At 35.9% G+C, this 13,311-nt stretch overlaps 1 protein-coding gene across 2 annotated transcripts in view; it reads right to left on the bottom strand.

Annotated features, from left to right (window-relative positions):
• The window catches only part of ZNF451 (zinc finger protein 451), a 71,211-nt gene that overhangs the window by 32,933 nt on the left and 24,967 nt on the right, over positions 1 to 13,311 (bottom strand). For both annotated transcript variants that reach the window (XM_069489104.1, XM_069489105.1), the window contains exons 4-7: positions 8,209 to 8,334; positions 3,475 to 3,586; positions 1,309 to 1,459; positions 90 to 216 (exon numbers count right to left, since the gene is read on the bottom strand). In XM_069489104.1, coding sequence (XP_069345205.1) covers positions 90 to 216; positions 1,309 to 1,459; positions 3,475 to 3,586; positions 8,209 to 8,334 — 516 coding nt within the window. The remainder of the gene's footprint in view (positions 1 to 89; positions 217 to 1,308; positions 1,460 to 3,474; positions 3,587 to 8,208; positions 8,335 to 13,311) is intronic.

Below are 13,311 nucleotides of genomic sequence, written 5' to 3'. Positions count from 1 at the left end.
CCAGTTTAAGAGCAGCATGAAAAAACCTACACACCCAACTCCATGACTATCTAGAAAAAAAATACTCTTAATTTAGGACATGCTCTTACCTTAGCAAAAAGGTGATCTTTATATTGCTGTTGAGTAACAAATTTTTGATAACATACTACACAAGCAAAGGAACTGAAGAAAGGTCCATGTAGTGTAATTGTTGGATCACATGGAGAGTGATCAAACCTACTCAGCAAGAGAGAGGTAACATTAGAAAAATTTACATTCCAGGGGACAAACTATGTTGTTTCACTTGTGAAGCTAAACACATATACACACATTCAGAACTTTACACTTTTCTACTCAAAAATTAAATAATGTTTTTCATATTCAAGAAATATCAAGTGGCTCCCATATGCCAGGTAATCCCCTCAGAAAGTGACCAAAAGTTAGCTCAAGATTTCATAAAATTACTCAAGATCCAACAAAATGGATTTAGGCGTTTCTTGCCAAACTGGTGAACTTCCAGTTGGAAAATTATAATTTTACTTCTTGCCTTGGTTACCATAAAACTCATAAATAAATTTAAATGAACCACTGCAATAATAATCTCTCATGTTAAGATTTCTGGCACACCTCTATTTCCTATAAATGGCTTTTAAATCCTTTTAATTTTCCTCTTAACCATTTAACAAATATGCATCATTTTAAACTGCTTAGAAGACAATACATAGATATAGTATGCTACCCATTTATTTATAGAATGCTACAACTCCCTCTAGAAGCCTCTCTTGGTAAGGTAAGGAATAAGCAGAGTGAGAGATCTGGAAAAGACAATGGCTCAGCACACCAAACTCTCAAGTTCTCATCTTTCAGTGGTTACTATAGAGACTGTGAGGAAAGAATGTCTAATACCTTTAATACCACCTTCCCTTGATATCTACTTTCTCAAGCTCTACTATCCAAAACCTCAATAAATTGATAAAATGGGTTTTACCAAATATCTGTTAAGTGCTCTGTGTCTCTTGAAATTTACATTTATGGGCTAGATTTCTCTAAAACTGATCCAGCTGCATTTCAATGTAAAAAATCTATTCAGAATTTTATAAGATATATTAGGGGAAAACACATACTTAAAAACTATACTCACAAAGAAGACAGAATATCACTAGAAAAATCAGATTTCATCAAGCCTTCTAGGAAATTTAAGAAATATAAATTAGAAATAACTATATCATAATGGCACGTAACAATTTGAGTTTGGAATACAAAGCTCTAATTATAACGGCAGAGATATATCACACTTTTAGCATCCACTATTCTGAATATCCTACTTACCTTTTCAAATGTCCTAAGAGAAGGTGCCCATTGTCAAATTCCTTGTTACAGTGCATTATAGGACATAAAATTGGTTTCCCAGACACCCGCATTTGGCCTCCTCTTCGGAATGAACTTTTTATTCCAGAATTAATTGTGCCTGTTTTGAGTCCTGCATCATCAGAATATAAATTCTTAAATTTCTATTTCAGATACTTATCCTTTGGACTGGTGATCAAACTTATGATAAAACAATGAAAATTATGATACAGCATCAACTGGGTGAGCCTAATTATAATTGTTTACAACCTCTCTTATAAATGATATAACAATGTAAAAGTAAATAGTTGTGACCAAAAAACCCCTTAACATCTCCAAGTAGCACTGTTTTGAGGAAAAAAAAAAAAATGCATTTTCTTAAGTTCAACAGCTAAGAAATGTTAAAGATAAAATGCATTAGAAAGTCAAGCCCCTACTCCGCTCATTTCATTTATATAAATTGGCAAAGATCTTTTCTTCTAATTCAGTTTCTCTTTTAACCATCTTAAATGCATTATAAGGTTTAGTTATATTATAGACCTGTGGTCCCCAACCCCCAGGCAGGGCCCGGTACCAGTCCTAGCCTGTTAGGAACCGGGCCGTACAGCAGGAGGTGAACAGTGGGCTAGCCAGTGAGGCTTCATCTGTATTTACAGCTGCCCCATCACTTTACATCGCTGCCTGAGCTCTGCCTCCTGTCACATCAGTCACTATCTCCCATCAGCCCTGAAGGGACTGTCTAGTCGCAAGAAAACAAGCTCAGAATCAGGGCTTGCACTGATTCTGCGTTATGGTGAGTTATATAATTATTTCATTATTTAGCACAATGTAATATTAAATAATAATAGAAATAAAATGCACAATACATGTAACGTGCTTGAATCATCTCAAAACCATCCTCATCCCCCAACCCCTACTCTATCCCCCCGTGGAAAATTTGTCTTCCATGAAATTGGTCCCTGGTGCAAAAGGTTGGGGACCGCTGAGTTATCTGGGCTCTATGAAAATTATGTTAAACATTGTAACTGGGATGGAGAAGGCAGAGTGAGGAGGGAAGGGAAGGAAGGAGAATAAGAGTGTTATTTTCTGATGAATCCAGCCACTGAGATCAATTGGGTCCAATCTGGACCTCAGGTAATGCAGGTGTAATTAATAACAAACTTATAGAACACAAAGCAGAGATTTACTTATTGTTGATATCTCTTCCCTTTCTATTTATTCTATTTCATCTCTTCTCTTTTTCCCTTTAAATTGCCAACTAGAAAACAGTTTGCCCACCATTACCTTCTCTTAATTCATCATCCTTTATCCTGATCCATTCTTCATCCCTTTCTTTCTTTATAATCCTGGTCTTAAAGTCACACAACTCTTGTAAACTAATCCCTCTGACCAAATTTTTTTCTCAGGGAAATCCCAACACATAATATGTGATGGAAAATTTATAGAGTTATGCTGTATAAAAAAGAATTGCCAGGATTCTGATACACAGATAGTTTGATTACTATCTCTCTTTTGTAATAGTAATAATAGTAATAGCTTGTGGCTGTTTCACTCAAATGCCCTGAATATTTGATACAACACAGAAGAGGCTATTAGGCTGAGTTCAGTGGCTCATGCCTGTAACACTAGCACTTTGGGAGGCTGAGGCAGGAGGATCACTTGAGGCCAGGAATTTAAGACCAGCCTGAGCAACTCAGCGAGACCCTGTCTTCACACAAAAAATTTAAAAATTAGCCTGGTGGCACGTGGTGGCATGTGCCTGTAGAAAAAGTAAACACTAATCCTCTAGCTCTCAGTTTAAATTCCACTTCCTTAGCAAAGCCTTTCCTGACTGCAAAAAACCTATCGTACATCCTCCCCTAGACACATGTACTAGTTCATGCAATAAACATTAAATATATGAATAAATAAATGAGTAACAGCTAATAAGCTCAGGGATGACCTATATTGCACAAGTATACTTCAGTATACTTGTGCCAAAGAAGGAGGACAATTAATTGGTAAAGTAAGCCATTATGAGGTGATATTAGTATCACTGAAACTAAATTTCAATACCTTATAAGCTTATTAGCAACTGAAAAAAAAGACACTTTCTGCATTAAGGCTTTGGGGAAGCTCAGTAACCTTAGTGTAATCTCTAAAGAGTACCTGGCATTTTTAGCCATTGGTCCACACACAGTCTTGCTGCTTCTGTATCAGAATGTCCTCGAATAAATTCCAATTCTTGTAACCCATGAGCATGCTGAAAATCTATTTTTTCCTAGAGATATTAAGAAAAAACTAAATTAACTTATGATTATTATGCTGGTTTCCTTGAGAAAAGGATTTTGACATATCAGTTATCAGAAAATACCAATTACTTTTCATCCCCAGAACTCCGTATCTAGAAATCTATGCCAAAGAAATACATAAAAATAAAAATTCAGGGTCTAAGATGTGATCTCAATTATTGTTTGCACAAAGTTCAGTACAACCTACATCTCTAGGCCGGGCGCGGTGGCTCACGCCTGTAATCCTAGCACTCTGGGAGGCCGAGGCGGGTGGATTGCTCAAGGTCAGGAGTTCGAGACCAGCCTGAGCGAGACCCCGTCTCTACTAAAAATAGAAAGACATTATATGGACAACTAAAAATCTATATAGAAAAAATTAGCCGGGCATAGTGGCGCATGCCTGTAGTCCCAGCTACTCGGGAGGCTGAGGCAGTAGGATCGCTTAAGCCGAGGAGTCTGAGGTTGCTGTGAGCTAAGCTGACGCCAGGGCACTCACTCTAGCCTGGGCAACAAAGTGAGACTCTGTCTCAACAAAAAACAAAACAAAACAAAACAAAAAACAAAACAAAAAAAAAAAAAAAAAAAAAAAACAACCTACATCTCTAAAAACAGGCTATTATTTAAGTAAATTATGGTATGTATAATTGATGGAAGTCATTAGAAACACCAAAATTTTTCAATAATATGGGATTATACTTTTGATATCAAGTAGGTCACCAAATTGTATTAAACAAATGAGGCAAAATATAAACAAAGACTAATTTTAATCTATATACAACTACATTTACAGAGGGGAAAAAGGCTGAAAATAAATATAGTAAATGTCATTAATTGCTCACTCTGGGAATGGAAATGAAAGGATTTTTTCAGTTTTAAACTTTTACACATTTTTTTCAAATTTTCCTTATGTAGTCTGAAATATACAGAAGGACCCTAATAAATATTTGTTCAGTGAATAATACTAAAAGCAGACATTCATTAGCACTTAGTATGTGGTAATATAAAGCATTTGTTGCCATCTAGATAAAGGGTTGGCAAACTTTTTCCACAAAGGGCCAGATAACAATTATTTCAGGCTTTGCATGCCATACAGTTTCTATTGCAACTACTCAACTCTGCGGTTGTAGAATAACAGTCATAGACAATATGTAAACAAATGAGTGTGGCAGTATTCCAATAAATATTTACAACAGGCCCCAGGCCAGTGCTAACCACTGAAGTGATGCTCTGGACTGCTACAAGTCTAAATCTTTTTAGTTATATTACCCATAAAACTATTCGTATGCTCTATAATCATGCTGTATATAAAAATTAACACTTACCATTTACCATGTGAATTAACACTTATTGACCCCTTACCGTGTTTTAAAAGGACTTTAGATTTAATTCTCACAATAACACTCTGAGATAGGTATTACTATTGTTCCTGTCTTATGATGGAAAAGCTGAGGCAAAAAGAGGTCAAATAAATTGCCGAAGGATACATAACAATGCCAGAATCCAAATTCTAGCAATCTGATTCTAGAATTCTTGCACTGAATGACAATATCATACTGCCTCTCAAAAAGATTTATATGTATTTAAAAAGAAATCACAGATCCAAAAATACTGGATTTGCAAGATATAGGCCAGAATAATGCATAGCCTAGTTAGTAATGTAACAGGATTTTCTATTAGGAAGGGTGAGTGGGGGAAAGAGTGGATCAAGATTTTAATTTTAAGAAAATGTACACAACATTGTTCAAAGTACTGCCATGGAATACTATTTCTCAAGGATGTTATATATATTATATAAGTTTTTAAAAATTCTCTCTAATCAAATTAAGTAAGTATAGAAAACTGTTTTAACACAAAATTTTAAAAGATCCTTTCATGTAGGATTTCTGAAGTCCTAAGTGCTAATGTGCACTTTGATTTTCCATACAGTATGCAGTATTCCAACTTAATAAATCACCAAATACTTTTTTTTCAAAGTGTATCCTACAGGATCAGTGTTCTGAATAACATGCTATAGGAAACAAATAATAGTATAATCAGTTAGTTTATCCAAAGAAAGCAATAGGCCCTCATAGGTATATCCTTAGGTATAATAGTCCTTATAAGAATCCATTACAATAAAAACTCTTCAATTAAAGTAATATAATTGAGATTAAATATTACTACATAGTAGCTAAATAGCATACTTATTTTAAACCATTTCCAATAATTAAAATTAAACAATTTTTAAAAAAATTCTCTGGCATTTCTTACAATAAAATTTGAACTTTATGAGCATGCACAGTCAATGCTCAAAAACATTTACTGAAATCATCCCCAAATTAGCCACCCTTTTCTCTATCACAAAGCAACTTCCGCAAGCTTTAGGGTTACGCCTTTCTTGCAATTCATCTTAACTCCTGGAATATCACTAAGCGAATCTGGCAGCTGGTCAACTGGTCAGCACAGGACATGATCTTTGAAAGTATTCAGTGAAGACTTCAATGAATCTTCTTATTTTTCTTTAAAACCTCTCCATCACAAAAGAAAGATAAATTACTTTAATAATGAAGACACCAACAATTCACAAAGGCTTAGAAGAGTTGAAAGACATTTACTACAGTAACTATTTTTAGCCAGAATTATCATTCACTAGAATTCCTCAAAAATTATTTCTATTTCAGCTTCACTATCTTCCTTTCTGGGTATTTTTTGCTTTTGGTTTTTGCAATCTAGTTTTAAATAACAAGTTATCCGTAAAGGGAATCAAATAAGAAAAACAAAATCATGGATGGATAGCAAGAAATGGGCTAAAGCACCTGTGTGAGTCACCTTCCTCCTTAAAAAAGTATGAAATCTAGACAAATTTATTCTTTACAACTGGTTAAACAAAATATTAAAAATTTCAATTTCAAAAAAAATGTCTTCCATGTAAAGTATACATGAACATGTATATGGGTGGAAACGAAAACTACCCTTGAGAAAAACCTTAGGTGGCACAGTGACTATATCAGATTCTGAGCTCATCATAAAAGCTTTATTATCTATGTGGCCATTAACACTCCTGGGAAAAGAAGCCAGTATCACTCAGGAAATCTAGGGAAAAGTAAGATAGTTTGCAAATAGACCTCTCTCTCAAAAAGATTTTCTCCATGACCCATTTTAAAAAAAGATACTTAACAAAGTTTTGGAAAAGAAACTTCCTTAAAATTGAATAGTGTTTCTACCAGGATAAATATTGTGTGTGTGTGTGTGTGTGTGTGTGTGTATCTTTATGCAATAAGCATTTTAAACATAAAATTAGAATACTATGATCTAATTTAAGCGGTATTATATCATAAAGTTAAAGTCCCCAAACTAACCTACTTCTAAATTTAAAGAAGATTATTTTATATCAGATTAAGAAATATTAAAACAGGCCGGGCGCGGTGGCTCACGCCTGTAATCCTAGCTCTCTGGGAGGCCGAGGCGGGTGGATCGCTTGAGGTCAGGAGTTCGAGACCAGCCTGAGCAAGAGCGAGACCCCGTCTCTACTAAAAATAGAAAGAAATTATATGGACAACTAAAAATCTATATAGAAAAAATTAGCCGGGCATAGTGGCGCATGCCTGTAGTCCCAGCTACTCGGGAGGCTGAGGCAGTAGGATCGCTTAAGCTGAGGAGTCTGAGGTTGCTATGAGCTAAGCTGACGCCACGGCACTCACTCTAGCCTGGGCAACATAGTGAGACTTTGTTTCAACAAAAAAAAAAAAAAAAAAAAAAGAAATATTAAAACAGAGGCTACAGAAATACATAAATTCCTTTATAATAGCCAATAGAACAAAGAATCGAAAACATGGATGTTAAATTTATAAAATCATAGTGTTTATCCTGACCTGGAAGATCAACTCTAATTTGTCCCTTCATAGAATAAAACCCAAAGTCTATAAAAGTTAAGTGACTAGCTAAAATCCAAACAGCTGCTAGCAGAACCATGATTTAAAATTTCCATTTTTTTACTTCTAGGATGGAGAGGTTTTCTTACCCAACGCAACAACATTCTACTCCTAACAGGTATCTGTCAGTATTGAGAGAGTTCTTTAAGTACTTCATTTGGGGCCTTCTAAAGCAAGTCAAGGAAAAAATCTGTATCATGCAAGATTCTAAATTAAACCTCATTTTCCACATAGCAGTTCTTCTACAACTCTGCTTCAAATTTCTTCCTTTTAGTAATGGATCTAATTTGGTGGGACAAACTGAAGTTTAAGAAAGTGGTCAGGCTCTATTTGGTACAAAATAACCTTTTAACAGCTTAATATCTATAAAAGCCCTGATAAACTTTACTGTTGTGGGAAAAAAAAACCAGAAACTCTTAATTGCTTACTTGAGAAATTCCATGATTTTTAATTCCCCAAAAATAAAGTTACCTCAATTAATTCTATTTTTTTCTTTTCTTAAATACACACAGGATAAGAATCCAACAAACTAAAAACAGATATGTAACAAGCTATTATAAATTACAACTAAATTGATGAATTATCTAGGGTACATGCTAACCTTGGAAAAATCATACTTTTTTTGAGTAAAGGTTCTCTTTACAGCTTTATTATGAACAATTGTATAATTCAGTAAAATACCAATTAAAATAGTCACATACCCTGAATGCTCTATTCTTCTCTTCTTTCTGCTGTTTCTCCACTTCAACATGGCGGGCTAGACGAGCCAGAGTTAAAGCGACTTTATCCTTCTGATGGTCAATATGGTCTTTACGTTTAACACTCTCCTATAATGGAAGAAATAACTTTCATTCCTTTTAATTAACAAAATTAATATTTGGATAACATATATCCATTTACCAAACAGCTACGGTACTAAAGAACCATATACTTCTCTTAATAACCTAGCTGTGTATATTTTATGTGGTATTTTGTAAGTCAGCCAATTATTCACCAGCATCTTTGGTTTTAGACAAACTAGCTGCTAGGACATTTATATTCACTGTATAATCATCCGGATATTGAAAAGTTTTGGGTTGCTTTGATCTGAGTCAATAAGGTAATGTCATCAAGCCATTAAGTCCACCCTCCAAGGGGTCTAATAGTACAAACATCTCTGGCTCTGTTTTTTTTTTTTAGCAGTGCCAGGATAATATTAGGAGAAATTATTCGTTAAAAAAGGTAGATGTGACTTCTGGTTTCCTGCGTGGAATATAAGGAGCTTAGAATTTGCCACTTCATCCTAATGATAAGTTAAAAGTTGAACAAACTGAAAAATCAACTATCTTGAGATCTATCAGAGAAGTGAGATCATAAAGCAAAGAGCTGCTCCATAAAATTGGAGAGAGAGGGGCAAATAAAGAACACTAATTTATTGAAGCAGAAACTCAAGAGCAGAAACTTCCACAGGAACAAGTACTGGGGTAAGTAAACCTGAACTGTAATGGATGAATTGCTGGATATTCAGTGTGGACAAGTCTGAGAGTTAAAAACTTCAGGGAACCCAGCCATAGAGGGGCCCTCACATTTTTGTGTGTTCTTACCTCCAGGAGCTCTACCAGGTTCTCACAGTGAAGATTAGAGAATAATCCCCTTACGCTTCCGGGAGGGGAAGGGACAAGTAACCACACTAAAATATCCCAGAGCATTTTGCTCTCCTTAATGAGACCTGCCTCTAAGAGAAACTATTTTACCAGAGCCTAACCTGCTGGGGTTTTATCAGTGCTTAACTAACCTGGGGGAAGGAAAATACCTAACTCCAGCTGCCTGTAGCCATCCTGTCCCATCTAAATGGGGGAAAACTGAGAAGCGCTGGTGAAGTTCACAGTTCAGGGACATAAATTCACCTAAAGACTGAGATCTAATCACAGGTCTATAGACTATGTCCCTCTACTCTCCCCCTACACCTTACCACTACATCATTAATGCCCTATTTACCACTGTTCCTTTTACCCAGTACACCATGTCCAACTTTCAACAAAAAATTATGAAGCATACTTAAGAAAAGGCACAAAACGGTCTGAAGAGACAGAGCAATCGTCAGAACCAGACCCAGACAAGGCAGGGATGCTGGAAATATTGGACCATGAATTTAAAACAACTATGATTAATATGCTAAGGACGTTTAAAGCAGACGACATGCAACAAAAGATGGATAATGTAAGGAGAGAAATGAAAATTCTAAGAAAGAATCAAAAAGAAATGCAAGAGATCAAAATACAATAACAGACACAAAGAATGCCTTTGACAGGCTCATTAGTAGAGTGGAAACAGCTACGGAAAAGTCTTTGAGCTTGCAGGTACGTGAATAGAGACTTCCAAAACTGAAAAGAGAAAAAAAAAAAAAAAGACTGAAAAAAACAGAACAGAATATCCAAGAAATGTGGGGCAAGTACAAAAGGTGTAACATGCATGTAATGGAATATCAGTAGGAGAAGAAAGAAAGGAAGAAATGCTTGAAACAATAATGACTGAGAATTTCCCCAGATCAATTTCAGACACCAAACCATAGATCCAGGAACCTCAGGGAATACCAAGCAGGATAAATACCAAAGAAACTAAATATATGCATATCATATTCAAACTGCAAAAATTCAAAGATAAAATTAAAAATCTTAAAAGAAGCCAGAGGGGGAATAACCCCTTATCTAGAGAAGAACAAAGTTAAGAATTACATCTGACTTCTCCTCAGAAACCATGTAAGAAAGAAGAGAGTGGAGTAAAATATTTTAAGTGTTAAGGAGAAAAAAACCCACCAGTTTAGTATTCTGTATCCTATGAAACTATCCTTCAAAAGCGAAGGTGATATAAAGACTTTCTCAGACAAACAAAAATTGAGAGAATTTGTTGCTAGTCTACCTTCCTTGCAAAAATGTTAAAAGAAGTTGTTTAGGGAAAAGGAAAATGATAAAGGGTACAAGATTTGTTATTTCTTGACAAAAATTCTGTTTTTCTTTTTTTATTTCAAAGTATTATGGGGGTACAAATATTTTTGGTTACAGGGATCACTTTTATAATGCTTGAGTCATGGTTATAAGTGTTCCCATACCCAGATAGTGTTCATTGTGCCCATTAAGTAGGTTATGGCCCATCCCCCCTCTTCCCTCCCCCCTGAAATTCTTATAAAAAATAATGTTTATGCCATGTACTTTCCCCCAAATGTGACTTCATTAATTTAACCATGTAAGGCTGGGTGGGTATGTGGCTCACGCCTGTTAATCCTAGCCCTTTAGGAGGCCAAGGTGGGAGGATCTTTTGAGGCCAGAAGATCAAGAGCAGCCTGGGCAACACAGTGAGACCCCGTCTCTACAAAAAAGATATTTTTTAAATTAGCTGGATGTGGTGGTGCACACCTGTAGTCCTAGCTACTCAGGAGGCTGAGACGGGAGGACCCCTATGAGTCCACAAGTTCAAGGTTACAGTGTACTACGACCATGCCACTGCACTCCAGCGTGGGCGACAGACACAGCAAGACCCCATCTCTTTAAAAAAAGAAAAAAGAAAAGAAAGGAAAAGAAACTCAGATCTACATAAAGAAGGGCACTAGAGAAAGAATAATTAAAGGTAAAATGTAAAAGAAAAACTTTTTTCGTATTCTCAATTGACCTAATAGATAACAGTTTGTACAAAATAACAATAGCAATAATGTATTTGATTATGTATACTTATGTTTGTGCATATGTGTATATGTGCATGTGTATGTTGATTATCCCTTGTTTAAAATGCTTAGGGCAGAAATGTTTTGGATTTTGAATTTTTTTAGATTTTAGAATACCTGCACACACATAATGAGATATCTTGGGCATGGGACCCAAATCTAAAACAAAATTCATTTATGTTTCTTATACATCTTAAACACATAGCCTAAAGGCAATTTTACATGATATTTTTAATAACTTTGTACACGAAAGAAAGCTTGTGTACATCAAACCATTGGAAAGCAAAGGTGTCACTGTCTCAGCCACCCATGTGGACAATCTGTGGTTATTTGGCATCACCATCACTCCCAACTCTGAATTTGTATGTTACCAATAAACATTTTCTTACATTTTTTCAAACAGAAGTATTTAACAGTAAAAAAATATGACATATCATTAATACAATGGAAAAATAATGTGTTCAAGGCTATTAAGCACAGTAGCATCACCAGAACACCTGTATCAGCTGTTAACAGCAACAATAAACAACGGCAGGATTTCAGTCTCTATTTATGATGCTGTATTTTGATTAAAAGGTTACTACACAGTGTTTTGTTTTGTTTTGTTTTTAGGTGATAAGAAACATCAGAAGCAGTTGAGAAACCAGACAGTGGGTCCTCTAGGGATAAGGAGGCATTCTTCCAAACGGCTTTTTAAAAATATTTCCTCCAGGCCGGGCGTGGTGGCTCACGCCTGTAATCCTAGCACTCTGGGAGGCCGAGGTGGGCGGATCGTTTGAGCTCAGGAGTTCGAGACCAGCCTGAGCAAGAGCGAGACCCCATCTCTACTAAAAATAGAAAGAAATTATATGGACAGCTAAATATATATATATAAAAAAAATTAGCCGGGCATGGTGGTGCATGCCTGTAGTCCCAGCTACTCGGGAGGCTGAGGCAGGAGGATCGCTTGAGCCCAGGAGTCTGAGGTTGCTGTGAGCTAGGCTGACGCCACGGCACTCACTCTAGCCTGGGCAACAGAGTGAGACTCTGTCTCAAAAAAAAAAATATTTCCTCCAGAGTCATCTGCCTCATTAATAATAGCTTTTGACTTAGCAGTCTCTCTTTGATTTTATAAACTGACATGATTTCTTGTTCTGTTATGAATACAGGCTGCGCTAATCCTTCAGTTAAGTCCATCACACATTTTTACCATGTCACCTATAGATACTTTTTATGCAGTGTTAATGTCATCTTCATCATCACTATTATCACAATCACCTTAACAACCATTGTCAATATTTCACCATCATTCAGTGAATGAACCGGAGCCTCATTATCAATGTTAAAACATCTCTCTAAAATTCACTTTTTCCAGCTTATTGACAGACCCTGAAGGTATCTTTTTTGCATATGTAAGGACTTCAGACATCATTTTTTCTCACTTGACACACAGAATCCTTCAAAGTCACCACCTTGTTCATCATCACTGAATAGATGCAGGCCAGAGGCTGTGCCAGGCATGTCCAACTATGTCTTTAGTCACTATGTTCCAAGCACTGGCAATAACACTATGGCATTGTTCATGCTAAACTCCTTTTGAATACCTTCCACACCCATGCCTCTGTTCACTGCTGCTAGCATGCTGTTCCAGAAGGTGTTTTGATATTTACTTTTCATTAATCTAGGGATATCCTGGTCACATGGTTAAATTAATGAAATCAAATTTAGGGGAAAGTACATGGCATAAACATTATTTTTGTAAGAATTTCAGAGGGGAAGGAAGAGGAGGGGATGGGCCATAACTTACTTAATGGGCACAATGAACACTATGTAGGTGATGGAACACTTATAACCATGACTCAAGCATTATAAAAGTGATCCATGTAACCAAAAATATTTGTACCCCTGTAATACTTTGAAATAAAAAAAAAAAAAGAATTTCAGCTGGAGGATGAGCAGAACAGTTGTCAAGGAATAACAAATCTTGCAATTCTCATCCAATACAGCTTTCTTGCATTGAATACAAGCCACTGGTACAAAATATTTGTGAAACCCATCAGAAAAGATGTCCCTAGTAATCCGTGTCTTTCTGTTAGCATTAACAAGAGACTGGTAAGAAATCTTGTAA

The sequence above is a fragment of the Eulemur rufifrons genome, chromosome 15, assembly GCF_041146395.1.
Source record: "Eulemur rufifrons isolate Redbay chromosome 15, OSU_ERuf_1, whole genome shotgun sequence".
In the NCBI taxonomy this organism is placed as follows: domain Eukaryota; kingdom Metazoa; phylum Chordata; class Mammalia; order Primates; family Lemuridae; genus Eulemur; species Eulemur rufifrons.
This window is presented reverse-complemented; position numbering and strand designations above follow the sequence as displayed.